Here is a 26,583-nt window from a genome sequence, read left to right as displayed (position 1 = left end):
TGATGTGAGAACTATTTTCAACTGACGATGAATTTTTACGAGATTATTACCATCTCGACTTCCCCTCATCGCGCGATGGCGGTGGCCTTCTATCATCCCTTCTGTCATCTCTTCTGTCATCTCTTCTGTCATCCCTTCTGTCATCCCTTCTGTCACCACCTACGCCACGACTTGGTGGGCGATCGTCTCTTCGTCTATCGCCGCCCCATCTATCGTCTCCTCGGCTCGGCGGCCTATCGTCGCGATCACCAAATCCTCCTCTTCTAGGTTCGTATCGGTCGGTTCCCCGACTCGGAGGTCTATCGTCATCTCTACCGCCGCCTCTACCCCATCGACTTCCGCCGGAGCGGTCATCTCGGTCGTCTCTGCCGTCACGTCGATCACCTCGGTCGCGAAGATGTGGCGGAACGAATCCACTTCCTCTGTCCGAATCCCCGCCGCCTCTGCTCGACGGTCTTCGCGCTTCCTCAGCTTCACGCTCAGCTTCGGCCTTCTTGCGTTCCAAAGCTTCGGCTTCATCTCTTGCCTCCAATTCCATTTCTTGAAGACGACGTATGTACGCCTTTCTACGCTTGATCTCGCGCTCAGCCTTGCGTTGCTTCTTCTGCTCTTCTAATTTGCGCTCTCGCTCGGCTTGCGCCGCGGCGATTTCATCCGCGCGTCTTAACATGATTGCAGATTTGAACGCAGCTTGAGTCTCCGTCATCTTTTGCAATCTCTTCTTTTCGACAATATCTTGCTCCCACTTTGCTTTTGTTTTCACGGTTATCAACTTTTGCTGTTCGTGGAAAAACTTTTCGTCGTCAACTTTTCGCCCTTCGTACGCTTGCTCAATCAACGGCACCATCTCCTCTCTCTTAGCTCTTTCCAAGTGATCCATGGTTTTGGCGACCTTCAAAAGTTTCTTTTCCATCTGTTGACGTTCAGAAATTTGTTCTTTGATGGCAGTTTCCATCAAAATTCTCTTGTCCAAAGTTTGACCTTCTTCCAACTTGATGGAAATCTTCTTCCCTTTCTTCTTCTCTTGCTCCGCGAGCAACGCCAAGGCCTCTTCCTTTTCTTTTTCCTCCATTTCGGCGCGAATGCGTTTTTCTTCTCGTTGACGAGATTCCACTTCGAGGCGTTTGGCTTCTGCCGCTTCGTGAGCGCGTTGCGCCGCCAATCGTCTTTCCTCTTCTTCCTTCTCTTGCTCCGCGAGTAGACGTTCAGCTTCTTCCTTGCGTCTTTCGATGATAACTTTCCTCGCCAAAGCTCGCTTGTGCTCTTGTTCGACCGCGCTTCGAATCGCTTCCGCGTTTTCTATGCGCTTGCGTTTCATCGAGTCCAAATCAGAAGCCGCCGTCGTAGACGGCGTCAACTCGCGGCAGGCATCGCGAAGTGTCGTCGCAACTCGGACGAGATAATCGTCCACGGACTTTTCCTGGATGTCATCGCCAACAAAAACAATCATCTGTTGTTGGTGATCGATTCGTAAGGACAGATACCCTGATTTCACGGCTCGAACAAGCGCCAATTCAACTTCGTAATATGGAAGAAATGGGACCAAGCTCTTCGCTCTTTCGAGCTTCAACGTTCGGTACACCTTCGATTGCTGATTGAACATTCGCAAAACCGACAAAGTTTTCAACAACGGAATGAAATCGGAAACTTCGATGGATTTCACGGAGACTTCAGCAGAGAGTTTGAATGTGACAGACTCTAAAGCTTTCAACTTCGACTCGGCTTTTTGGCACAAGTCGAGCGGATGAAAACCGTCTTCCAAGATATTGAACAAATCTCTCACTTCCTCGGCACAGTTATCAACCATTCCCGAGCGCTTGATTTCTTTGATGATCAATTCTCTGGACATGATATTCTTCGCTTCTTGCATACTTTCTAATTGATATCCCAATAACGAGGCTAATCTCGAGTCTCGTTCGTGCCTCGCGCCCACATCAATATTTCCTAAGGGCGTTTTCTCGTAAGGCGGAATGCACATGGCGGACAAGACAACCGCAGACGCTAACGACTTCAAATCCTCATCGGTCAAGTTTTTCAAATACCCTTTCGATAAGTTATACAACTTAATCCACGCGTAAGCGTTGCAGAGGTAGTTTTGCGAAACGAAAAATACCTTGGTCAACGCGGCAAAATAAGACGACATCAACGTCGGTCGAGGCGAGCGCTTCAAGAGAAACATCAACCCGTGAATGTCTTCAACCGATCGAAACGCTTCGTTCCACATTCCCAACTGCGAACTCGCCTCGAGTTGCTGAAATCGAATGTCCAACAAAATATCTTGCGTTTCTCTTGAATTCAAATCCGGTCGATCGCGTTGGTCTTTGTATTTCAAAAGATTATTGAGATGCGAGCGCAAGTTTTCGCACAAACGTCTAAATTCCGAGTTTCTCTTGTACTTGACGCAAAAGTTGAAAGCTTCGATAGCCACCAACTGATACAACGCTTCCATTTTGTTGTTGTTTCGCAAAACTTCCAAGCAGTTTCTGTACGTTTCCCAAAGGAACTTGAACCACGGCGTTGGCGACTCGACGTTGTCTTCTGCTTCTAACTCCTCTGGCGTCATCGTGTACGCTTTCAACATGACTTGCTCTGGAGTGTGTTCTAACTCTAAATCCGCAACTTGCATCAACTCATCGGTCGAACCACCGGCAGCGACGATTGCGTCTTCCACTTTCTTCGTCGCCAATTCCAGAAACTTCTTCAGGACTTCCTCCAAACTCTGCACATTTACTTGCTGACAGGCTATGCGATATTGAATCAACCCATCTTTGGCCAATCGTCCTTTCTTCAAGTCCACGCATAATTCTACGTATTTAAACATGATTTCCTCCAAAGGTTTCGACCACGTTCGGTGTCTTCGAGACGTGACGACATCGTGCAACGCTTGCAGCGCCGATAAAGGTTGTCCAACGTTAATGAGTTCCTCCTGTTACGTAAGAAAAGAGAAGATGAAAAATGTGGTGAGTTTTTGTGCTTTTTAACAGCAGCAAACAGAGCGGCGCGATTGCGTTTTTGAAAGAAGAAGAAGAAATCGTAAAACCTACCGCTCGTTTCAACGCGTTCTCCGGTTTGGAGATGGTTCCCATGTACGGCGCCATTTTAATCGTTTCTAATGCGAACCCAAACTTTAATCACACGTTTGATCTTCGCGAGATGTGATGCGCTGATGAGGCGGTTTGATTTGATGTGTGCGCGTACGAATTTTGTGGTTTTGTCGTGCGTGTGTTGTGTTTCATGAACAAAAAATGAAATGAATGAACTCGAGAACCAAGCTTTTTTTCTCTTTTTCCCTTTTCACCAAGGCCTCAATACTCATCACAGTACACCACAAATCATAAATAACAGAGTGCAAAGCACACACCGCCGCCGCCGCGCGTTAAATAATAAACTCGGCGACGAAGTTTTATCATCAAATATGGGTCGTTCAGCTTCGGACTTTGCGGATAAGAGAGAGGTGTACTTAAAATATCTCCCGAAATCGTGCACGGACGAGCAACTGAGAGAACTGTTCGAGCCGCACGGGAAAATAGTTCGCCTTTGGCATTCGCGACATCCAGACACGGACGAGAGTAAAGGGTACGCGTTCTTAACATTCGAGAAGAAAGAGACGGCGAGATACGTGGTGAGAAACTGTAATCAACATCCGTTCAACTATTTAGACGGGAAACACGTGGAGATTTCGCACGCGCAACCTTGGGAACAACACACGGCGAAGACACACGTAGGACTGAAAAATATCGAAGCCAGAGAGAACTCGGTAACCGAAGGAGGAGTGAAGAAGAAACAAGGACACAAGCATAAACTTTCCGCGAAAGCTCGGCAGAGAGCGAAGAAACGGAAGGAGAAAGAAATGTTGGCGGCTGGTAAGACTTGAGTGAGTTTTGATGAAAGCCTTGTTTGCCGTCCTAGTATTCGCTCGCTCCCCGCGTACGACAAACTTTAGTTAGATTCTATAGAACTGCTGTAATCATTATTAAATTAGCACAAAATACTATTATTATTATTATTATTATCATAGTGTGGGTTATCACCGAGGTTTGCTGCTCGCTATGTTTTCCTTCTCTTCCTCGTTCACGCTGTTGATAGTGTTCAAAGGTAACTCAAACTCTTCCCGCTGATATTGAGGGGGAACGGATTCCTTCTCCGCTCTGGCTCGCGAAAGCTCCAGCATAGTTTCCAAGTCATCTTCTCCTGCCCCTGCTGCTGCTACTGACGACGACGACGACGAAGATGATCCATCCACCTCGTCGTTCCTTTCATTCACTTTCAATCTCAACTCATTTTTCCCCCCGGCGTCTTTAAGGAGTCCCCAATACTCCTTATCGCTCTCTCCGCGGTTCTTTCTCGCTGATTCTACTGAACTAAAGTTTACGTACACTGGCGTTTCTAATAACTCTGGATGTTTCTGAAACAAATTTCTCTCCGCGTACCGCAAAGTGTCCAAAACTAAAGGAAGTTTTTGTCTGAACACAATCGCTCTGAGCGGCGCCGCCCATCGGATCCACCACGCGCCGTCCGCCGAGACTTGACAAAACACGTGCAATCCATCCGATCGCCATTCCGCTAAAACTTCGTCTCTCAACAATTTCGTATACCAAATACTCGTTTGCGTTTCGTTAAACTCTTTGGAGACCGATAGCGTTAAATGTCTCGTCAAATCGTTGTGCGTCAAAGTGTATCTTCTCGGTTTCAACAACGAAGTGGGCGAATCGTTCAGGACGGAATCTTCGCAGAAAGATACGGAGACTCGGTCTGGATCAAACTTTAGCGGATCGAATAAAGCGCTCGTTCTGATCGATGATCTGTTCTTCTTTGTCTTCTTCTTTCCTGTTGTCGTCGTTATTGTATTTGTTGTTACGCGTGTTTGCGTCGTGTTCTCAAAAAACATCATCCGATGATGATGAGGACGAGGATGACGACAAGAAGATGAGAGATAAGTGTGCGAGTGGCCTTCTCCTCCTCTCCGTCCTCGTCCTCGTCCTTTGCTGCTGTTGAATACATTATAAAACGTCGACGACGACCCCGCGATCGCCTTTCTCTGTCCTCGTTGTGATCTTATCGCTTGAAAAGACGACGACGACGACGACGACGAACACGTCGTCGAGGAGAACAGTCTGTCCGCGATAACGCAACTCATTTAAAGGAACAAACAACAACAACAACAACAACAACAACAACAAATGCGTTTTTTACCACCCTCGCGAGAAGATTTTATTCCACTCTCTCTCTTATCTCTTTACTCTCTGCTCTAATATAATACTCTCTCTCTCTCTCTTACTCTGTGTGCTGTTTACGTCGAGTAGCTCTTGTGCGTACCACCTGTGTGCGTGTGAACACAGACAGAAGAGACTCACACGCAAGAGAGACTGAAAGAGAGTTCTGAGGAAACGACGAGAGACCTGACTGACGAGAGAGAGAAGAATTTGAGAAGCTTGAGAAGAAAATCTCTCCTTTTTTTTAAACCACGAAAACGGATGGAAATCTGGAAATCTCTCTTGTCTCCTCATCTTTGTTTCGTTGTCACCCTTCTCTTCATCAGAAAAAAAGGAAAGAAAAGAGAAACAAACAACACACAGGTTGAGGAGGAGGATGATGATGATGCGTTGCAGCAGTAATAGCGCTTTCAGTAGTCGCTCGTTGTCCATCAACAACAACAGAAACAGAAACAGCAGAGGAGGATCGACGAGCACGAGCACCGGGAGAAAGAAACGCGTGATTTTTATGAACGTACGAACACCAGAAGAAGAGACGTCACCATCGTCGTCGTCGTCGTCGTCAAAAAGAAGAAAACAAACGAGAGGAGTGATTGCCAAAAGTATTACGCAACAACAACAACAACAACAAAAGAGAGGACGCGCGTCTTTGAAAAACGCCGCGGTTGCCATACCGGGTGTCTTTGGCAAAGTGGAAGCGCCAAGACCGGACGTTGCGATACCGGGGAAAGAGGACCCGTGGACAGATCCAAAGTGGAAGGAGAAAAGATGGACGATATACAGAGACGTGGCGTACGATTTAGATCCGTTTTTTGAGAAACATCCGGGAGGGAACTGGTTGTTGAATTTAGCCATCGGGAGAGATTCGACGGCGTTGTTGGAGTCCTATCACTTGAGACCGGAAGTCGCGGTGGCGAGGTTTCGCATGCTCCCGGTGTTGAAAGATTTCCCGGTCGAGGCGGTGCCAAAGTCGCCGAGACCGAACGATTCGCCGTTATATAACTCGATTAGAACCAGAGTTCGCACGGAATTGTTTCCGGAGGAAGGTAAGAATAAGCACAGACAAGGTGGGGACTTTGCCACGTGCGTGATTTTGGGTTTTGCCGTGTTTGCGTATTCGATTTATTACGCGTTTCCATCCTTGTTAGCCGGCGCGTTGCTCGGACTTTCCGGCGCATGGATCGGTCTGACCGTCCAGCATTGCGCCAACCACGGCGCCATGAGTCCGTCGCCAGTCGTGAACAATTTGTTAGGCTTGACGGACGATTTAATCGGCGGATCTTCGTTGATGTGGAGGTACCACCACCAAGTTTCTCATCACATCCACTGCAACGACAACGCGTTGGATCAAGATGTCTTCACGGCGATGCCGTTGTTACGCTTTGATGCCAGAAGAGAAAGAAAATGGTTCCACAAATTTCAACACCTGTACTTGTTCCTCGCGTTTCCATTGTTGCAAGTCGCGTTTCAAGTTGGCGATATTGTCGGTTTGTTCACAAAAGACACCGAAGGTGCAAAGTTGCACGGGGCGACTGCTTTAGAGTTATCTACTGTGGTTATCGGCAAAATTGCCCACTTTGGTTTGCTTTTGGCACCGTTAGCGAATCACGCCACGTCTGCTGTTCTCGCCGGCATTGCTTCGTTCGTTGCCGTTCAAGGTATGGTGCTGGCGTGTACATTTGCCGTTTCTCACAACGTCGCGGAAGCGAAAGTTCCGGAAGATACCGGCGGTGAAGCTTGGGAAAGAGATTGGGGCGTCCAGCAATTAGTAACATCCGCGGATTGGGGCGGGAGAATTGGAAACTTCTTTACCGGTGGGTTGAATTTGCAAGTGGAGCACCACTTGTTCCCTGCGATTTGCTTCGTCCACTACCCAGCCATTGCGAAAATTGTCAGAGAAGAGGCGGCAAAATTTGGCGTGAACTATGCGAGCTACCGCACGTTGCCGGGTATATTCATCCAGTTTATGAAATTTGTGAAAGATATGGGGACTGCTGATCAAATTGGAGACATTACGACTGTTCGTCACAGAAACAACGAACTCGCTTTACAAGTGGACATCGCGAAGACGTCCATGAACTCGCAAGCGAACGCGGCTGCTGACGGCGTTGACTCGTGGTCGATCCAAAGAAACTTGGCCAGACGCATGTTCAATTTGCAATAATACTAAGAAAATAGAAGAAGAAAAAGATGGAATAGAAGAAGAAGATATACTACCACGACGAATATAAAGAAGAAAGTCTTTTTGAGCAGTCGGTCGCTGGCTGATGAGAGACACTATTGTAATGCTACTACTTGAGAAAGAAGAGAAAGAGAATTTTGAAAGATAAAAGTTTAGAATAGAAGTTTAGCTTCTTTTTTTCGAGTTTTTCTTTTCCTTTGTTTTCTCTTTTTCCACAAAACTCTTGACAAAACTCAACTCCTTTTTGTTGGCAAAAGAAAACCTCAATTTTTTGCCTCTCTTATACCAACACTAACGAAAATGATGGCGATGGTTCCATCGAGGATATATATGTCACCATCATCTTCTTCTTCTTCTGTAAACAACTCGAAATCGAAGTCAAACTCGTCAAACTCGGTGGCGCAAAGAAGACTTCATTTCTGTCAACCACATTTTGAACAAGAACATACTAAAAAGAAGACGTATAGGAGGAAGAATTTCAGAACAAAAGCGAATTTTGAAGACGACAACGACGACAATTCTTCTGTGAATAATAATAATTCTTTCTTCTCTGGTGTCAAATATATACATAGTTTGCAAGAAAACGCGGATACGTTTGTGAAGCACGTGCAATCCTATCGAATCACTCGAGTCGTGGACGTCGACGACGACCAAAAACACCGAGAAGAAAAGAACCTCAGAACAACGACGAGAAGAAGAAGAAGAAGGAGCAAAAATGACATTGAAATAGAAGATATGATGATTGAAGACGACAACGACGGAGAAGAAAATTACACCCTCGTGTGCGCGCAAACGTACGAAACTGATCGAGAAACGAGAGACTTGGTTTCCATGGAAATAGCGCAGAAAGGTGCGCTGCTCGGGTCGTTGATGATGGAGAAAGTGTTGGAGCGAGGGTGGTGGGACGACGCGACGGATGCGCCATCGGCAGGAAGCGCTATGGATACATCTCCAATGTTCGAATTCCAAGCTTTGAAAAGAGAACAGAGACGAGATTTAAGCGCAACTGTTCGCCAAGCGATTGAAAAAGAGTTGGGTAGGACTGTCGATTTCAAAGCGCTCGCGAAGAATGTCATCGAGAAGGTTTTCGAAGAAGCCTCCGGGGTATTACCAAATGAAATTCTTTTGACGAAACGAATGACGGAAGATATTCTGCGAGACGTGTGTGCTTCTCCGAAAGTCAGTCTGTATAAGAACACGCTTTTGTATCTGTCGGAAAACGAGGAGGAGTTTGCCATCTCGTCTTCGAGAAGAGATTTTAGCATCCAAGCGGAGTTCGAAGCTAAAAGAGTCTCGTCAACGAATACTAATAATTTGCACCCTTTAGCGGTGGTAACGTTGTCGATCATCGAGGATATGTCCGTTTCGCTTTCGGAGGGGATTACGAAAGCCGTGTTATCGACGAACGCTTTTGGTCTCGTCTCAAACTTGAAGTCTTCAAGAATTTTGAACAAGTTTCGCAACCAACAGAGATTTTCCAAGTTTCTCTTCGATAACTATCGGGACGTGGAAAACATTTTCTCGGATAGGTTTGAATTGTACGGCTATTACGCGGAGACGGATCAATTGATCAAACGAACTCTCTTCATGCAAAGAGTCAACGAGTTGGAGAAATTAAGAGGTATGCGATACCTGGTTTCCATCGTCCTCGAAGCCTTGGATGTTTTCGTGCCCGTTTTGTTTCAGGCGTGGCGAAACGCGACTAAAGTAGCCACGTACCTCCTCATGGTCGTCTTGGGGAGGAGTATTGGGTTAGTGTATCGAGGAATTAAGGACGTAGTAGATGATTCGAGAAATCGAAATAGCGCGTTTTAATACGATTTCATTGATAGCATATTTAACTGCTGCTACTCCATCTACTATTACTACTTCTGCGCTATCTAATAAATGCTACTTCTAACTGACTAACACGTTTTCTATCCTCAATTCGCCTTCGCCTTTGGCGCGAGAGAAAGGCAAGTTATTCCCCAAATCCATAATCTCCGGAGGCTTCTCGCCTTCTTCGAACATTTCGTATTTCGTACATCTGGAGTGTTGCGCCCACGCGAAGCCGTTTTCGACCGTGTACGTTTTCACGTTCGTCACGCCGGCGTCGCTGAACACTTGCCTCGCCCAGTTCGCTCTGGACGCAGAGCTCGTTAATAAAACGACAAACGTTTCCGGTTTTGGTTTCGGGAATCGAAACGATCGGAACCAATCCTCGTCGCCTAATAACAACGCTTTCGGAATATGATCGACGAGCATGTGCACTGTACCTCTGATGGATCCGTAGTACACTCTTTCGTCGTATCTTCGTATGTCTATGATGACAGCGGCGCCGGTGGAGAGAAGGTGCGAGCTTTCCAATAAAGTCATAAACGCATCTCGAGATAACGAAACGTCTTCCTCGGAAAGTAACGATTTCATGTCCGAATCTAACAATGGAATTAACGACACCATTCCTCCGACGACTGTGCTGCACCGAGAGAAGCCTAGACTCGAGGCTTGCGCGGCGGCTTGCGCGGCGTGCTTGCCGTGCGGCGAGACGAATATCAAGTTGCTTCGCAATCCGGGAGTTTTCGTTCTCGGGTACCGCTTATGAAACATCGACGAGGTGGCCGACGGCGAGTTTCTGTTCCTGAGGAGCAACTGAACTTCGCTCAAATCCATTCGAACGTAATACAGAGATTTGTTTTTCGTGGTTGCTTCCTCTTCTTTCTCTTCGCTTATGAACCGTCTTTGCAAAGCTCGAACCAAGTCTGAATTTTCGCTTCGATCGCTCACGTCGACGATGAAAAACTCCACGGGTTTTGTTTCCACCAAAAGCCAAAATGCGACTGGGGATAAACGCGCGTAACTCTCGTGTCGAGCCGCGTTGCGAGCTTTTTGTTTGATGGAGTTGATGGACGTTGATTTGTTTTCGTTCGTTCCATCGTCCGCTGATTTGTTCTTCAAATGACTTTGCAAGTCTTTCAAAAGATTCGGTTTGGACGACCTTAAAACGCGAACAGACCACGCGATGAGCGACAGACACACCGCTGTGGTTAACGAACCACCGACGTTGGTGACGTGCATTTGATTTAATCCTCTCGTTCGAGAGCTCTCTTTCCTTCTCTCTTTCGCGTTTGTTTTTGGAGATGAGGAGTGAATTTTTGGAAGAACTTTTGAAGAAGAGGTGAAAAGAAAAGTAAGAAACGCAGTTCCCGAAATGCTTTTTAATTAATTTGATGCGTATATTGCGTTTCAATATTTATATTAAGTATAGTTAAACAGTATTAATGAAAAACTTCACCTTCAAGGGATCAAATAATTAAATTTTATATTTTAATTCAAACATAGAATTTAATTTTTACATGTATTCCCTGTATATTTAGGATATTATCTGTTAAATATTTATATTCTCAATAATATAAAACAATGAATAAATAAAAATCATTTAAAGCAACGGGAAAACTAATATCTAGCAAGTAAAGATTTATTTATTATTTAAAAATGCCAAATTGAATATCATATCATTGTTTTAAATATATATATTACGATGAACATAACTGAAATAGTATTTAAAATCACATACACATGAAAGTTCTCGGGATTATATCGTTAATAAGAGTGTTAAAATAAATTGATTTATTTTCTCAAAAACCCGTTCCTCACAATTTCTCTTCTTTCTCTCTCTCTCTCTCTCTCTTTGGAGAAGAGAGAGGGCGATGACGATGACCTCGAGATTGCGTCGTCTAGCTTCCGGAAGATTCGTGCCGTCGATAGAGACACAGCAAAGAAGGAAAGACTTCGTCTGCCGTTCTTGCTCGTGCGTCGTTGAAGAAAAGAAAAAGAAAAATTATAAATTCTTTTCTTCCAACCACCTTCTTCGAGGAGAGGAACATCATCGGTTGGACCAACTTCTGAACAGATTCATAAACCACGAACAAAAAGGCGTCCCGTCTAAAGCAGGAACGGACGAAGATGCGAACGATGTGTTCGATATGAAGCGAATGCGCGTTTTCTTGAAACTTTTGGGCGACCCGCACAAAGGGAAGACGTATAAAACCATTCACGTCGGCGGCACGAAAGGCAAAGGCACTCAAATCGCTCTGCTCTCTTCGTGCTTAACGAAAGCTGGGTATACGATAGGGACGTATAAGTCCCCACACGTGCACACGTTCGCGGAACGAATACGAGTGAACGGACGATATAACGACAAAGAATTGAGCGAGTTATTCGAACAGATTTGGAAGAAGAGGACGGATTTAGAAACAAACGATGATGTTCAAAAGGAAGAAGACGACGCGTTAAAACAGTTGACGCACTTCGAAGTTCTAACGGCGTTGGCGTTAAAGTATTTCGAACAGAAAAACGTAGACATAGCTTTAGTTGAAGTTGGATTAGGTGGCGTACGGGACGCGACGAACGTGTTTGACGAAAATTCGTTGGAGTGTGCGATACTGACGCACATTGGCGAGGAACATTTGGAGGCGCTCGGAGGAAGCATAGAGTCCATCGTGCGAGCGAAAACCGGTATTTGTAAACCGTCGAGACCGACATTCATCGGACACCAAAACGATCGGAAAGTGGACCAATTAATCCGCGAGGGAGTTCATAATCAAGGTGGTGGTGTGATCGTCGAAAACAACGCGAAGGTACGTTTAGTAGATATCAATGACGATGGTGGGACTTTGAAACAAAGAGTCTCCGTAGTAGCGAGCGTTCCAAAAGGAGAAAAAGAAGAAGAGTTTCAGAGCAGATCCATCATAAATCTTCCGTTACTCGGTCCACACCAGAGAGAAAACGCCGAGTTAGCTCTGAGCGTCTTATCGCACATGATGACGACGACAAAAACAACAACAGGGAAGACGTGGGACAAACTCACGTGGGAAAGTATTCGCGAAGGTTTCGAAGCGTGTTCCTCGGTTTCATCGCCTGGAAATTTCGAGATTCTCCGACGACCGCGAAGAAAAAGTTCAGAAACGGGTACGTCGCAAGATGATAATCATAACCATAAAAATGATGACGACTACGTCACAATCGTCGCCGATGGCGCGCACACGGAAGAATCAGCCGTGTGTTTGAGAAAAACGCTCCTCGAGGTCTTCCCGAACGAACCGATAGTGTTTGTCCTCGCCATGGCGTCGGATAAAAACCACTCCGGGATATCGAAAGCTTTAGCCGCGACGCCTTCGATGGTTGAGATGATCGCCACAAAAGTAGACGTGGCTGGGAAAGATTTGCGATCGACTGCGCCGGAAGTGATCGCGCAGAGCGAACATTTCAAAGGAGTTGTCGTTCAGGATTTTTCCTCGGCTATGAAATACGCGAAAGATGTTTTAACGAGAAAGAATAACGGCAGAGGCGTAGTGTGCGTCTCTGGAAGTTTGCACTCGGTCACGCGAGCGAAAAGAGAAGCGCATTTGTAGACGAATACATCTTCAAATAATAGGTACTTGTATGATAATATCGTAGCTTTTTAGAACTGTGTAGCATACATAGCATATAGGAATACGAGATTCGTAATAATATAAAATCATCAATACGTTCTATTATTTTAGAAGTCCGCGCTGCCTGGGTATCGAGGAAATGCAATCACATCTCTGATATTCTCCACGCCGGTGACGTATTGAACCAACCTCTCGAAACCTAAACCAAAGCCGCTGTGCGGGACCGAGCCGTACTTTCGCAACTCCAAATACCACCAATACGATTCTTTCTCTAAACCGACTTCCTCGATTTTCTTCTCCAAAACGTCCAAGCGCTCTTCTCTTTGGGAGCCGCCCATTAATTCGCCAACTTTTGGGACCAAAACGTCCATCGCCGCGACGGTTTTACCGTCATCGTTCGCGCGCATATAAAACGCTTTGATATCTTTCGGATAATCGCGAACAATCACCGGTCGGTCTTTATAAACCTCTTCCGAGATGTATCGTTCGTGTTCGGATTGTAAATCGCTCCCCCACTGGATCGGGAACTCAAATTTTTTCTTCGCCGATAAGACGTGTTCCACGGCTTCCGTGTACGTGATTCGAGCGAAATCTTGATCGACGACGTTCTGTAATCTTTCCCTTAAGTTATCTTTGGAAATATTCTTTTCAAAGAACTGCAAATCTTCGTCGCAGTGTTTTAAAACGTGCGTGATGCAGTGCTTCAAATACGCTTCGGCGCAATCCATGTCGTCGTTTAAATCCGCAAACGCTAACTCGGGTTCCACCATCCAAAACTCCGCGAGATGTCTCGACGTGTTGGAATTTTCCGCTCGAAACGTCGGACCGAACGTGTAAATGTCGTTGACCGCGCTCGCCATGATTTCACCGTTCAACTGGCCAGAGACGGTTAAATACGATCGTTTGGCGAAGAAATCTTGTTCGTAATCTACGCCACCGGATTTGAGTTTTGGAAGCTCTTTCACGGACGTTTGCGGCGTATTTGACCCGGATTGGAGCTCTGTCAGTTCTTCTTTTAACGCCAACAATTTCTTTACCTCTCGATCGACGTCCTCTTTCGTCGCGTTGCCCTCTCCTTTATCCGCTTTCGTTTTCTTGACGATATCGCCTTGGCTTTTCACTTTTTGCTCTACTTTTTCAACGTCTTGCGGCGCGACTGACGCGGCGGCGCCGGCGGATCCTTCTTCCTCTAACCCGTTCAACAAACACGTGACTTGAAACTGCTCTCCGGCGCCTTCGCAATCCGAAGCGGTAATAATCGGCGTGTTCACGTATAAAAACCCATTCTGCTGAAAAAACTGGTGCGTCGCGAACGCCAACTGATTTCTCACTCTCGATACCGCCGCGATGGTATTCGTTCTCGGTCTCAAATGCGCGATCCCTCGTAAGTATTCCAGCGTGTGTCTCTTCTTTTGCAACGGGTACGTCGCCGGATCCGCTTTACCGATAATCTCCAACTCGTCCACCAAAACTTCCACCGATTGTTTCCCGCCCGGCGATTCCACGACTTTCCCTTTCACTCGTATCGACGCTCCGGTCGAAACTTCGCTCGTGGCGCCCGCGACGAGTTGCCAGACGTTTTCGTCCACGTGTTCTTGCAAGACGACCATTTGCATCCCGGACATGTCCGAACCGTCGTTTAAATCGATAAACGCTCGGTCTTTTTGCGCTCGATTCGATCGGACCCAACCTTTTAATTCGAGCGTTTTGCCTACTTTTGATTTCCCGTGATCGTTTGCTTTGATTTGTGCCAGGCGGTCTCTTCTTTTATACGTTGTTGTTGTTTGCGTCGTCGAACTGTTCTCACCAGCAGCACTACTACTGCTCGTCGTACTTAATCTCGTATTTTTCACACTTCTTCTTCTCATCATCGTCATCGTCACCACGTGAGAAGAAGTTAAAGAAGAAGAGCACGACGACGACAGAAGAGGAGACACACCACCCATCGTCGTCGGTATCCTTCTTCTCTGCTGAGTAGTATTAGTGTTGCTATTATTATGATAAAAGTTTCTGCTTGTTGTCGTCGTTGTTAAAGTGCTTCTGCTTCTGCTGACGACAGCGGATTGATGATGACATTTGTCCTTGTTGCTTCTCATCATCCGTCGCGAAGAAGAGGAGACACACCCAGGAGCAGAAGAAGAAGAAGAACGAGTGGTGCTTAAATTGGTGGTGTTTGTTCTGGTGGTCGTCGTCGTTGATTTAATCATCGTCATCTTGTTTCTCGTCTGTCGTGTGGCGCAGAAACAACTCTTAAAGGACGCTATCTTCATCATTTTTTTGTGTCACACAACAAAGTTGTTTTTTTTTTACTCTCGTCTCGAGTATACAAAAGAGTTGTAAAAAGTGTGGGAAAGAAAGAAAGAAAAAAGAAAGATGTTTAAAGAGAAAAATGAAAACGAGGAGAGAGAGAAAAGTTTTATCAGAGGGAAAAATTAGGTTTCAGAAAATTTCTCTGCTTTTCTACTGCCTGACTGCTTTTCAGACAAAAGTATTTCAAAGGTGTTGTTGTTGTTCAAACACCGCACAACAAACACATTAGAGTAGTATAAAACAAAGGTTTCAGAAGAAGCTACGACGAATAAGAAGAGAGAAAGTGTTCGTTAAACCACCCAATTATTGGAAAGAGACTCTGTTGTTAAAGTACTCATACTATAATACTACTTTAAGAGAGCGTAATAACGGAGAGTTTTGTTGTTCTCCGAGAAGAAGAAGACAAAGTCAAGACGAAGAAGAAGAAGATTGGAGAAAGCCCCATTAGAAGAAGAAGCACAAAGAAGAAGCGCAAAGAAGAAGAAGAAGAAGAAGAAGATTTAAAAAATGCCGAAAGCGAAAGGCAAAGGCGGGAAAAACCGACGACGAGGGAAGAACGATTCAGAAGATAAGAGAGAGTTAATATTCAAAGAAGACGGACAAGAGTACGCGCAAGTTCTGAGAATGTTAGGGAACGGACGTTTAGAAGCGCAATGCATCGACGGCGTGAAACGCCTGTGCCACATTCGAGGAAAGATGAGAAAGAAAGTCTGGGTGAACACGTCGGATATCGTTTTACTCGGCTTGAGAGACTTTCAAGACGAAAAAGCGGACGTGATTTTGAAATACACCGCGGAAGAGGCGAGAAGTTTAAAGGCGTACGGGGAACTTCCGGATTCCATCCGGGTCAACGAAACCGACACGTTCGAAGAGGAAAGAGACGAGAACGACGACTTTTTCGATTTCGACGACATCGCGGATATCTAAGAAGAAGAAGAAGAAGACGAAGAAGCGGCGTCATTGTCACATCACATATACATTAGAGAGAGAAAGAGAGACTACTACTACTACTACTACTATATCTAGATTATTATATAAAAAAAGTATTGGTACCGCACGGTACCATAAATTACAAGCTATTTTATTTACGAATCGGATTCCTCCTCTTCGCTTTCCTCTTCTTCTTCTTCTTCGCTCTCCTCTTCTTCGACCGAAGCATCTTCATCGTCGTCGTCCTCTTCTTCCTCTTCCTCTTCTTCCTCCTCTTCCTCTTCTTCTTCTTCTTCGTCCTCTTCTTCTTCTTCCTCGTCTTCTTCTTCTTCTTCTTCCTCGTCTTCTTCCTTCTCCTCTTCTTCTTCTTGAACTTTCTTTTCGTCGCCAGAGATGACGTATCCAGACTGACACAACAGCTCGTACACTCTGAGAACTTTAATCGGTTCGATTTTAAACATCGTTCTCACCTCAGCTCTTTTAATCGGATTGGATTTGCCTCTCTCTTGACTCAACTTCATCAACTGTTGTTTGACCATTAAAAATTGCACCGGCAACATTCGATTCGTCACGCACAACTCCTTCTCTTGTTTACTCAAAAGCTCCACGCCTGGTAACGTGGCCAAATCCAAGGGAATGTACATTCTCTTTTTCGATCCCGAGGTATTGCCTAAATGATGGTCCGTCTTTAGCGATCTACCACCGGGAGAAGGAAAAATAGTATTCGACGATTTGTTCGCGTCTCCCGGTTGCGCTTGCGCCAACGGCAAAGGAGTGAATCCTTTCTTTCTCGAGTGCGGCGACTCGAACGATTTGAGTCTGGCAAACTCTTCCATTCGTCGTTTCTTTTCAACGTCGTAGTTTTCACCCTCTTGTAACGTGGTAATCCCGTTCCGTCGGTATTCTTTCAACTCGCCAATTCGCGTTCTAATTTTATTCTCCGCGGCTAAACCTTCCAGCAAGACGTCGTATTCCGATTGCGATAAGTATCGCATGAATACTCGCAACGTGCCGTGTAAATCTCTCTCGTATTGCGATCGTTTCTTCTCAAACATTTGTTGTTTCTTCACGTTCAACAATCCTCTCTCTAAGATGAAATTCTTTCTCCTCTGTCTCTCGGCTAAACGCTCGTTGTATATTTCAATCATGCGTATTTTCAATTTTCTATCCTCCTCCGTGTCCAACTCTCGAAACTCCATCTCCGCCAAAGGTAACTCAGCTTCGATGTCGTACTCCGGGTCGAACTCGTTTCTCTTCACGTTATACCCGGTCAACTCGGAAATATTTCCTTCCGCACGAATCTCTCCAGGTTTGGACATTTGTTGCAACAGCGTCATCTCCACGTCTTGGTTCAACGTTCCGTTTTCTTTATTATTATTATTATTCTCTTCTCCTCCTCCGTTGGTTTCGTTTTCCTCTTTTAACTTGCTCTTTTGTTTCTGTTTCCTTCTCAACTCGGCTTGGTCTTCCTCGGTCAACTTTTTATATCCTTTCCCGAGGACTTTACTCATATCCGGCAACGGCGCCGCCGGCGACTTCACGTACTCCTCGACGTAGTGTTGTTGGCACTGACTTTTCGTTTTCGTCCCGACGTGTTCGCTCACGTCCGTCCAATTCGACAAACCGAATATCTCCACGCCTTCTAAGAGTAAGAGTTCCTCGTCCGCGCCCCAATCTAAGGTTAACAACGGAAACGACAAGTCGTCGATCACGTGATACGGGTGCCCCGCTTTGTGCGGAAACGGTTCCGCACCCACGGCGAAACATTCCACGCACAAGTCCACGCCGACGCAGGAGGCACATTTCATTCGCACCACCGACGATATGTCCTTTTGACAGTACGAACAGTGGAATAAAGCGACTTGCGCGTTGGAAAGGTTTTGCGCTTTCGTAATCGCGGTCCCCGTGGCTGTTCTTCGTCGTTTGTTTTTCATCGTCGTATTCATCGTCGTCATCGATGATTGGTTTTGGTTTCCGTTCTTCATCTTTTCTCTCTTCTTCTGTTTTGAATTCGTTCTTATTATAACTTCTTATGTATATAACTTTGTGTGAAAGAAAAGGATCCTTTCTTCCTCGTTTTCGAAAACTTTCTTCTGAGACGATTCAAACAGATTCAAACGGATTCAAACCACGGGCGGCGCGAAGAACAACAAAGACGAGAAAAGAAGAAAGACTACTCTCTCCACTAAGATCTCTCTTGCCTTCTTCCTCAGTTCTTCCTCAGTTCTTCTCACAAAAAAAAATCACCTTTTTTTGAAGGGGAAAACAAAAAAAAAAGAGAAGAAGAAAAACCAATTTTTCATGGGAGAAACCACCAAATTGAAGAGAACAATTTTTTACATTTTGGGTGTTTTCACATCAAACAGGTCTTTTCTGCACAAATCTAAACGCGCTTTACAATAATAAAAAACACTACCACGAAGTTTTTACAAACGCGAGTATAATAATAAACTAATAAAACATAAATATGGAAACTTTAACTTTAAGAGGCGTCCTCGAAGGGTAGGTTTTCTCGTTCGCGTTTCGTATGTTTTTACCTTTTTTATATGCGCGCGATTTTGTTGGATTTTTTTCCTCCTTTTTATAGAGTCGTATTAGGTTCAAGAAATCATCATCATCATCATCATCAATCATCTTCATCCGTCTTCGGCTGCCTTTTTGATGGTAACAATGATGGATTTTACGACGACGACGACGTAAACGACGACGCATCACATGTGTAGGAGTAAAATGCGTTTTGTGTTTGTGACTGACATTCTCTTCTTCTTCTTCATAATAATAACCAACAAACACGAACGTAAAAAAAAACAGACACGAAGGCTGGGTGACTTCCATCGCCACTCCCCTTGATAACTCGGACATTCTCTTGACCTCGTCCAGAGATAAATCCGTCATCTTGTGGACGTTGACCAGAGAAGAAGGCAACTACGGCTACCCGAGAAGACGCTTGCACGGTCACTCGCACTTTGTCCAAGACGTCGTCATCTCCTCGGACGGGCAGTTCGCCTTGTCCGGTTCCTGGGACGGTACCTTGAGATTGTGGGACTTGAACTCTGGAACAACCACGAGACGATTTGTCGGTCACAGCAAAGACGTCTTGTCCGTCGCGTTCTCCGTGGACAACAGACAAATCGTCTCCGGCTCCAGAGATAAGACGATTAAATTGTGGAACACTTTGGGCGAGTGCAAATACACGATTCAAGAACACGAAGGCCACACGGAGTGGGTTTCTTGCGTTCGATTCTCCCCGGCACCGTCGAACCCGATCATCGTCTCGTGCGGTTGGGATAAACTCGTCAAGGTGTGGAACTTGAACAACTGCAAGTTGCGAACCAACTTGGTTGGCCACACCGGGTACATCAACACCGTCACGGTGTCGCCGGATGGCTCTTTGTGCGCCTCGGGCGGTAAGGATGGCGTCGCCATGCTCTGGGATTTAGCGGAAGGCAAGAGATTGTACTCTTTGGATGCTGGGGATATTATCTACTCCATGTGCTTCTCGCCGAATAGATATTGGTTGTGTGCCGCCACGCAATCGTGCGTGAAGATTTGGGATTTGGAGTCCAAGAGCATCGTCGACGAGTTGCACCCGGAGTTCCCGCCGGTTGGTAAGAAGTCCATGCCGCCGCACTGCACCTCCTTGCAATGGTCCGCGGACGGTCAAACTTTGTATACCGGTTATTCCGACAACAAGGTTCGCGTCTACGTCGTTTCCAGAGCCTCCGCGTTCTAAATTTTATATCATTTCGAAATGAATTTGGTGACGAGAGATTCTACGCGATGGCACCCACAGCAAAAAAATCTAGAAGAGTAGTTTTTTCTAATATTTAAACGAATACTAATAAACGTATGGATTATGTTTCGCGTTTGTTTCTCTCTAATGCTCTCTATTAAATGCTCTATCTATGTTTTTCTTCTACGCGATCGATGAGTGTAAACTCCGCATTTTCTTACTTCTTTCTTTTCGTTCCGCCGGCGCTCCCCGATTCCTCCTTTATCGCCGCGTCCACCTCTTCCTCGATGCCACCGCTCCCTCCTCCTCCAACCACGTTCGCGCTCGCTCTCCTTTCCGCCTCCTCTTGCTTCCTCGTCACCTCTACCTTCCTCAGATCTTCCATCGCCAAATCCGTCTTCGTCTCCACTATTTGATTTTCGATGTCTCTCAAAGCGTCGTCGCACGTTCTCTTCCACTCTCTCACAGTCGCCAACATCTTTTCCACTCTCCCACTTTTCCTGTCTGGGTCTCGTCCAATCGCTGAAAAGACTTCAAAAACCGACAGTTCTTGATTCATCTGTCCTTTCACGATCCCGGGCGATATCACTTTCTCGATTAAAAAATCCTCCAGTTCTCGCACAGAGTTCAAGTGCAACTGTTGCATCAAGATCTCGTAGGAGAGAACTTTCGTTTCGTACGATAAAGATGCGACCGATAACTGCTTCAACTTTTCCTCTTGTTTTTCGTTTAATATAACTTTTAACGATTGTTGCTCGTTTTGTTGTTGTTGATGATAATACTCATCGAAAGTGCCGAACGAAAACAAGTCCAGAAGTCGAGCGCTCTTCTCTCCGAAAACGTTTCCGTCGTCGGTTTTTCTTTTCATTCGTAATCGCTCCAAAGCGTTCGCGAGCTCCGCGAAACCGGAATAGACGTTCGAAGAGGACGTCGCTTTCGTCGTAATTTCGAAGACTTCTTCCTCCGATATGTTATTCGAAGCATCGTTCTCGATCATCGATTGGACGTAAGATGAGATGGGATGAGAAGAAGACATGTTTTTTTTTTAAATGACGACCAAAAACCAATCGAAAACCTTTCAACTATGTAACGGTATTTTACTACGTAATAAATATTGAATCTCATACTTTATTAGTACAGCGAATGATGACTTCTACAAATGATGATGGTTTTGCGCTCATCATTATTACTCTAATTCTCATTTTCTCTCCTGTGTCGTCGTCGTTTATGTCGTCGTTAACTCCTCGACTACGGCGCGTAACATTCGATCGCAACTTTCTCGCGGCGTCGTTGGACTGGCCATTAAATACAAAACGTTACCAATCGGACGAGCTTGGATGCCGTATTTTCGTAACTTTAAGACGACATCTTTGGCGATGTTGGAGGCGTATCCAGTTGGACCACCGTCGGGGACTTTTAATTCCATCGCAAAGACGCATCCGACGGAAATGATTCTCTCGACGGAGTCTAAAGCGCTGAGTCGTTTCAAGGTTGTTTCGTCCCAGAATTCGTTCAATCGAATTGATCTTCTCGATTTTGATGTTGTTGTTGATGATGATGTAAAAGAAGAAGAAGAAGAAAAAGATAAATTTGGATTCATAGTTTCGTCCGTATACACCTTCAAAGCTTGCGCGGCTACCGCGCATCCAATCGGGTACGCCGTGTACGAGTGGCCGTGTAAAAGCGCTTGCGGCTTCCCCGGTCCGTAAAACGAATCGAAGATTTCTTCCGTCGTTACAGTAGCCGCCATAGGAACCAAGCCACCAGTTAACAATTTTGCGTAACACGAAATATCCGGCGTTTCGTAATCGAGAAGTTCCCAGGCGCCTTCTACGCCCAATCTCCAGATGCCCGCGAAGACCTCGTCCAGGACGACTGGAATCTTTCGTTCCTTACATTTTTGCATCAAGATGGATTGAAAGAGAGGATCGATCAAGATCATTCCGCCGGCACCGTGTAAGACGGGTTCCATGATTAATCCGCCAATTTCAGGCGCCTCGCCGGATTTACCGAGACGTTCGGCGTTGTCGAGAACGGAGTCTATGAGCGCCTGGTATCGAGCCGCCGCAGAGGAAGCTTTTCTCTTCTTCACGTCAAACACGTCCGCTTTATTCTCGAATCGGTCTAAAACCACCGCAGCAGTCGAAGAAGTCTGCCCCGAGCCTTTTGCTACAACTAACTCCTCCGCGCATTCCACCGTCCATTTCTGATTTTTCAACCCAATTGTAGGCGCGTTCAAAAACAATCCTCTCGGTTCGTACCAAGGCGTTTGTAAACTTCCGGTAAAAATTGAAGGCGATTGCATGTCCATCGCACCTAACGTGTCGCCGTGATACGAACCATCTAAAGCTAATATTCTAAGTTTTGGTAACGCATTCAACACGTTCGCATCATTCGCTTGTTCAGCGCGTTCAATGCCGTCTTTCGATAGTAAACCAAGATTAACGTACCGCTGTCGAAAGGCCATTTTAATGCCGACTTCCGTCGCCGTGCTTCCGTTATCAGAGAAGAACACTCTTTTACCCCACGTTTTCGCTGGGCCGTTAAGTATACCTTTAGCCGCTTCCAACGCTGGCACGTGCGCGTTTTCAGGAAACATAACGTGTCCGTATCGACCGCACGCGTGCATGAGCGCTCGATGTAAACTCTCGTTCGCTTTGTCGCCCGTAATGCCTTGCGTCCACCACGAAGCGGCGGCGTCGAATCTGTGCTGCACTGTTTCCGTTTTCTGGTCGTAAATGACAAAGTCATCCTGCGATCTTCCATCGATTACTGCCACCATATCTTTCTTAACCATCTCGTGCTGCGTAAACGGCCACCACAAAGTATCCAAAGCATCCTTTGCTAATCCGTTCAACTTTTCCACGCGTTTCGCGTGCCATTGAACAAGATGGGCGTACATGTCTCGAAACGCGTCGTTTTGTGCGTGAACCCACTTTTGTCCATCGCCTTCGTGTGGAAGTTTTGGTAACGAGAATACTTTCACGTTCGATGGGACGTTCTTTGCGATCGCTTCGTGGTTATCGTAGCCTTCGTTGCTTAAAACGATACACGCGACGTCGTATCCTCTCAGAAGTAAAGACTCGTACGATGTCAACGTCACGGAAACGCCGCCTAATCGTCCATCGCCAACTAATATTGCCGGTAATCGACACCTCGCTAACACGTTCGATTGTAAATTTCCGGAAGATGAGGGAGAAGCAACTCCTCCGGCGGTTTCCACGAGCGCGAATTTGTTGTTGTTGTTGTTGTTGTTGTTATTTAAATCGTTATTATAAAACTCCTCCAATCGATTTCGCACGGCGTTCACGACGTCCTCGTCCGTCACCGGTCTCCCTTCCAGTTTCTCCGCTATGTGCGGTCCAGCGGCTATTTTCCACGCAAACTCCGTGTGACACCAGACGTTGTTAATAATGTTCGTGTTATTCGTACCATCATCGGTAGTCGTCGTGTCTGACGTTGTTGTTGTTGTTTCTGTGGAAACGCTGCGACACTTCGCGGCGTGCGCGCCAGTCGTCACTCTTCTTTTGATAGAACTGCCGCCGCTTTCGCTTTCGACGCTATGCACACAATCGGCGACGAATTGCGCGTCCGAATCTTCCGGGAACCCAGTTTGTACTGGTTTCAAATACAAACACGAAGACGAAGAACTTTTCGCCGCCGCGTTGATTACCCCCCCGGAAACGAGCGTTTTCCCAACCGCCGTGTTACTCCCCCAGACTTGAAACGCCGGGTACGAGACGTTTATTGTTGTCGTTTTATTCTCCTTCTTCTCGTCGTCGCTTGTTTCACTTTTGCTCCTATTCCTACTCGTACTCGTGGTGGTGGTGGTAGTGCTGCTGCTGCTAAACTCTCGTCCTCGTCGTCGTCGTCGTCTGGTGTTTTCTTCCTCGTTTTTGTCGTTCTTGTTCAATGAAAACGACGTCGACGTTCCAAATCCTCCTCCTCGTCTTCCTCGTCGTCTGTTTTCCTCTTTGTCGTTCTTTATCAAAGCAGCGTTAGTCGATGATGATGATGACGACGAGGCGCTTTTTCTCATCATCATCATCGTCAGATTCCCATCGTCATCGTCGTTTTCATCGTCGTCGCGACACCCGCACGCGTAACGCTGCCATCCTCGTAAAACTCTTCCGTCGTGTTGTCGTCCTCGCGAGGAGGAGGAGGAGGACAACAGCATCGACAACACCATTTTGCTCTTCTTCTTAAACATCTTCTCGTTTAGTAGTTACTCACAACAAAAAGTTCTTGTAATTCAGAAGCGCATATGCAGAGAAAGAAACGCGAACACAAAAACACTCCAAAAAAGTGCATTTTCGAAAAGAGAGAGATGAAAAAATTTTGAAAATTCAGGGTTTAAAGCAGAAAGAAGAAGAAGAAGATATTTTTTCGATCAAAAAAGGTTTCGACTGAAAAAGTCAGGTCGTTTTTTTGCCTTCTTTCTCGTTTCCTCTTCTTCTTCACATTGATTGGACTGACGCGATCTCACTCGTCATAACAGACAGTTAGTAGAGTATGTCTCAACAACATAAAGTGATCGTCATCGGCGGCGGCTTAGCCGGCTTATCCGCCGCACACACCATCTTAGAAAACGGAGGCTCGGTCGTGTTATTAGATAAGAGCGCTTTCTTAGGCGGGAACTCGACCAAAGCGACGAGTGGTATCAACGGTGCGTGTCAATTCATTCGTGTGATTGTGTTCGTCTTGCCGCCGATCTCTCTTTCGTCGTAATCTCTTTCTTTAATATTGAAGAGATTGAAACGACGCTTTAAAAAACACACGTTTTATTATTGCGTGCACTCGTAAACATCATCATCGTCATCATCGTTCACATCAAATAAAACGAGAGACAACTTCAACGAGAACACACAGAAACAAAGACAAGAGAAAAAGCAGCGCTTTCTTCTCATCTCTTCGTTTGATGAGAATAAAAATAATTCTCGTCAGTCGTGATGACTCAGAACGAAGAGAGAGAGAGAAAAAGGCTCGAAAAAGCGTTCTAAAGTTGAATTTTTTTCTTCGAGTAAAAATTTTCTTTCATTTTTTTTCAAACAACAACAAAACATTAGTAAAAAATACTCACATCATTCAAATTTTCTATTCTCTCTCTAATCTAAATTCAAAATAAAGGAGCACCGACGAAAACGCAAAAACTGGTCGGCGGCATGGCCGCGCGAGACTCCGCGGAGGCGTTCGAACAAGACTGCTTAAAAGGCGCAGCTGGCGTGAACCACACGACGGCACCTGAACACACGATTCCTTTGGCGAAAGTGTTAGCGCACGGAAGCGGAAGCGCCGTCGATTGGCTCGTGGACAGATTTAATCTCGATTTGAGTTTGATTTCGCAGTTAGGTGGACACTCGTATCCGAGAACGCACAGAGGGAAAGCGAGATTTCCCGGGTTTACCATCACGTACGCGTTGATGGAAGCGTTAGAGGAGGTGTGCGAAAAAACGAATAACGAGAAAGCGCAGATTATCACCAAGGCGAACGTGAAAAGGTTACTGAAAGACGCCAGCGGACAAGTGGTTGGGTGCGAATATTCAGATAAGAAAGGACAAACGCAACAGGCGTTTGGACCAGTGGTGGTGTGTACCGGAGGGTACGGCGCGGATTACACGAACACTTCCTTGTTATCGAAATATAGACCGGACGTGACGAGTTTACCGACGACCAACGGCGACCATTGCACGGGCGACGGGATTAAAATGGCCCAAGAGATTGGCGCCGGCGTCGTGGACATGGAATCCGTGCAAGTCCACCCGACCGGTTTAGTCAACCCGGGCGAACCAGAAGCGAAAGTTAAATTCTTAGCCGCGGAAGCTTTGAGAGGCGTCGGTGGTATCTTGTTAGATGCAAACGGGAATCGATTTTGCGACGAGCTCGGGAGACGGGATTACGTCTCCGGTGAAATGAACCGAAACAAAGGTCCGTTCCGATTAATCTTGAACGGTAAAGCGTCCAAAGAAATCGAATGGCACTGCAAACACTACGTCGGGAGAGGTATCATGAAGAAATTCAACTCCGGGAACGAAGTCGCCAGAGAGATGGGCATCGACCCGTCGCATTTACGAGAGACGTTTGAGAAATACAACCGGTGCGCGCAAACGAAAGCGTGCCCGTTCGGGAAGAAGTTTTTTCACAACGCGCCTTTGGATATGAACGACCCGACGTTTCACGTCGCCATCGTGTGTACGGTCGTTCATTACACCATGGGCGGTTTGAGAATCAACGATGATTCTCAAGTTTTAGACGCGAATGAAAGACCAATCCCGGGTTTGTTTTGCGCCGGCGAAGCCGCCGGAGGCGTCCACGGGAGAAACCGTCTCGGTGGGAACTCCTTGTTAGATTGCGTGGTCTTTGGCAGAGTGGCTGGGATGAACATCGTCAAGCAATTAAGAAGTGGTGGTGGTGGTGGTAACGTCAACGCGTACTCGAGAATAACCGACGCGCAAGGCGCGTTAAACAGAGTCGCCAACATCAACGGCCACTTCAATCCGAAAATGGGCGCCAAGACGACGGCGTCCTCCTCCGGAGGATTAACCGAAGCCGAAGTTGCAAAGCACGATAAAGAAAACGACTGTTGGGTGATTTTACACGGGAAAGTGTACGACGTGACGGAGTTTTTACCGGACCATCCCGGCGGGAAGAAAGCAATCATGTTGTTCGCCGGTAAAGACGCCACGGAGGAGTTTGACATGTTGCATCCGCCAAACGTGTTGAAGAAATATTTACCTCCCGAGGCGATGCTCGGCGAACTCGTCGGTTAAAGAAGGTTAAAGAAGACAAATGTTACCGGTAGTAATA

General features: G+C 46.1%; 14 protein-coding genes across 14 annotated transcripts; 7 read left to right on the top strand and 7 right to left on the bottom strand.

Moving 5' to 3' along the window:
* Positions 1 to 46: 46 nt before the first annotated feature.
* Bathy17g02040 (predicted protein) lies at positions 47 to 3,098 on the bottom strand (the record flags this gene model as incomplete). The annotated part of the gene is made up of 2 exons (XM_007508225.1): positions 47 to 2,926; positions 3,045 to 3,098. 2 exons carry the CDS (start codon positions 3,096 to 3,098, stop codon positions 47 to 49), a joined length of 2,934 nt encoding a protein of 977 aa, XP_007508287.1.
* A 152-nt stretch (positions 3,099 to 3,250) lies between these two features.
* Bathy17g02030 (predicted protein) lies at positions 3,251 to 3,874 on the top strand (the record flags this gene model as incomplete). Its single annotated transcript, XM_007508355.1, has 1 exon — positions 3,251 to 3,874. One exon carries the CDS (start codon positions 3,251 to 3,253, stop codon positions 3,872 to 3,874), a length of 624 nt encoding a protein of 207 aa, XP_007508417.1.
* Positions 3,875 to 4,027: 153 nt separating this feature from the next.
* Bathy17g02020 (predicted protein) lies at positions 4,028 to 5,137 on the bottom strand (the record flags this gene model as incomplete). The annotated part of the gene is made up of 1 exon (XM_007508306.1): positions 4,028 to 5,137. One exon carries the CDS (start codon positions 5,135 to 5,137, stop codon positions 4,028 to 4,030), a length of 1,110 nt encoding a protein of 369 aa, XP_007508368.1.
* A 461-nt stretch (positions 5,138 to 5,598) lies between these two features.
* On the top strand, positions 5,599 to 7,377 carry Bathy17g02010 (predicted protein; the record flags this gene model as incomplete). The annotated part of the gene is made up of 1 exon (XM_007508352.1): positions 5,599 to 7,377. The coding sequence occupies one exon, from the start codon at positions 5,599 to 5,601 to the stop codon at positions 7,375 to 7,377; it is 1,779 nt and encodes a 592-aa protein (XP_007508414.1).
* A 321-nt stretch (positions 7,378 to 7,698) lies between these two features.
* Bathy17g02000 (predicted protein) lies at positions 7,699 to 9,210 on the top strand (the record flags this gene model as incomplete). The annotated part of the gene is made up of 1 exon (XM_007508371.1): positions 7,699 to 9,210. One exon carries the CDS (start codon positions 7,699 to 7,701, stop codon positions 9,208 to 9,210), a length of 1,512 nt encoding a protein of 503 aa, XP_007508433.1.
* Positions 9,211 to 9,291: 81 nt separating this feature from the next.
* Bathy17g01990 (predicted protein) lies at positions 9,292 to 10,449 on the bottom strand (the record flags this gene model as incomplete). Its single annotated transcript, XM_007508348.1, has 1 exon — positions 9,292 to 10,449. The coding sequence occupies one exon, from the start codon at positions 10,447 to 10,449 to the stop codon at positions 9,292 to 9,294; it is 1,158 nt and encodes a 385-aa protein (XP_007508410.1).
* A 632-nt stretch (positions 10,450 to 11,081) lies between these two features.
* Bathy17g01980 (folylpolyglutamate synthase) lies at positions 11,082 to 12,785 on the top strand (the record flags this gene model as incomplete). Its single annotated transcript, XM_007508268.1, has 1 exon — positions 11,082 to 12,785. One exon carries the CDS (start codon positions 11,082 to 11,084, stop codon positions 12,783 to 12,785), a length of 1,704 nt encoding a protein of 567 aa, XP_007508330.1.
* Positions 12,786 to 12,913: 128 nt separating this feature from the next.
* Bathy17g01970 (asparaginyl-tRNA synthetase) lies at positions 12,914 to 15,019 on the bottom strand (the record flags this gene model as incomplete). The annotated part of the gene is made up of 1 exon (XM_007508245.1): positions 12,914 to 15,019. The coding sequence occupies one exon, from the start codon at positions 15,017 to 15,019 to the stop codon at positions 12,914 to 12,916; it is 2,106 nt and encodes a 701-aa protein (XP_007508307.1).
* A 604-nt stretch (positions 15,020 to 15,623) lies between these two features.
* Positions 15,624 to 16,043, top strand: Bathy17g01960 (Eukaryotic translation initiation factor 1A, X-chromosomal; the record flags this gene model as incomplete). Its single annotated transcript, XM_007508379.1, has 1 exon — positions 15,624 to 16,043. The coding sequence occupies one exon, from the start codon at positions 15,624 to 15,626 to the stop codon at positions 16,041 to 16,043; it is 420 nt and encodes a 139-aa protein (XP_007508441.1).
* A 158-nt stretch (positions 16,044 to 16,201) lies between these two features.
* Bathy17g01950 (predicted protein) lies at positions 16,202 to 18,031 on the bottom strand (the record flags this gene model as incomplete). The annotated part of the gene is made up of 1 exon (XM_007508323.1): positions 16,202 to 18,031. One exon carries the CDS (start codon positions 18,029 to 18,031, stop codon positions 16,202 to 16,204), a length of 1,830 nt encoding a protein of 609 aa, XP_007508385.1.
* A 482-nt stretch (positions 18,032 to 18,513) lies between these two features.
* Positions 18,514 to 19,779, top strand: Bathy17g01940 (predicted protein; the record flags this gene model as incomplete). Its single annotated transcript, XM_007508256.1, has 2 exons — positions 18,514 to 18,548; positions 18,858 to 19,779. 2 exons carry the CDS (start codon positions 18,514 to 18,516, stop codon positions 19,777 to 19,779), a joined length of 957 nt encoding a protein of 318 aa, XP_007508318.1.
* Positions 19,780 to 19,996: 217 nt separating this feature from the next.
* On the bottom strand, positions 19,997 to 20,815 carry Bathy17g01930 (predicted protein; the record flags this gene model as incomplete). Its single annotated transcript, XM_007508384.1, has 1 exon — positions 19,997 to 20,815. One exon carries the CDS (start codon positions 20,813 to 20,815, stop codon positions 19,997 to 19,999), a length of 819 nt encoding a protein of 272 aa, XP_007508446.1.
* Positions 20,816 to 21,004: 189 nt separating this feature from the next.
* Positions 21,005 to 23,968, bottom strand: DTB (onanonoxo-7-onima-8-eninoihtemlysoneda; the record flags this gene model as incomplete). Its single annotated transcript, XM_007508361.1, has 1 exon — positions 21,005 to 23,968. The coding sequence occupies one exon, from the start codon at positions 23,966 to 23,968 to the stop codon at positions 21,005 to 21,007; it is 2,964 nt and encodes a 987-aa protein (XP_007508423.1).
* A 323-nt stretch (positions 23,969 to 24,291) lies between these two features.
* On the top strand, positions 24,292 to 26,546 carry Bathy17g01910 (succinate dehydrogenase, putative; the record flags this gene model as incomplete). Its single annotated transcript, XM_007508217.1, has 2 exons — positions 24,292 to 24,445; positions 24,907 to 26,546. The coding sequence occupies 2 exons, from the start codon at positions 24,292 to 24,294 to the stop codon at positions 26,544 to 26,546; spliced, it is 1,794 nt and encodes a 597-aa protein (XP_007508279.1).
* Between the last annotated feature and the right edge of the window lie 37 nt (positions 26,547 to 26,583).

This window comes from Bathycoccus prasinos (assembly GCF_002220235.1).
Source record: "Bathycoccus prasinos genomic : Chromosome_17".
In the NCBI taxonomy this organism is placed as follows: domain Eukaryota; kingdom Viridiplantae; phylum Chlorophyta; class Mamiellophyceae; order Mamiellales; family Bathycoccaceae; genus Bathycoccus; species Bathycoccus prasinos.
This window is presented reverse-complemented; position numbering and strand designations above follow the sequence as displayed.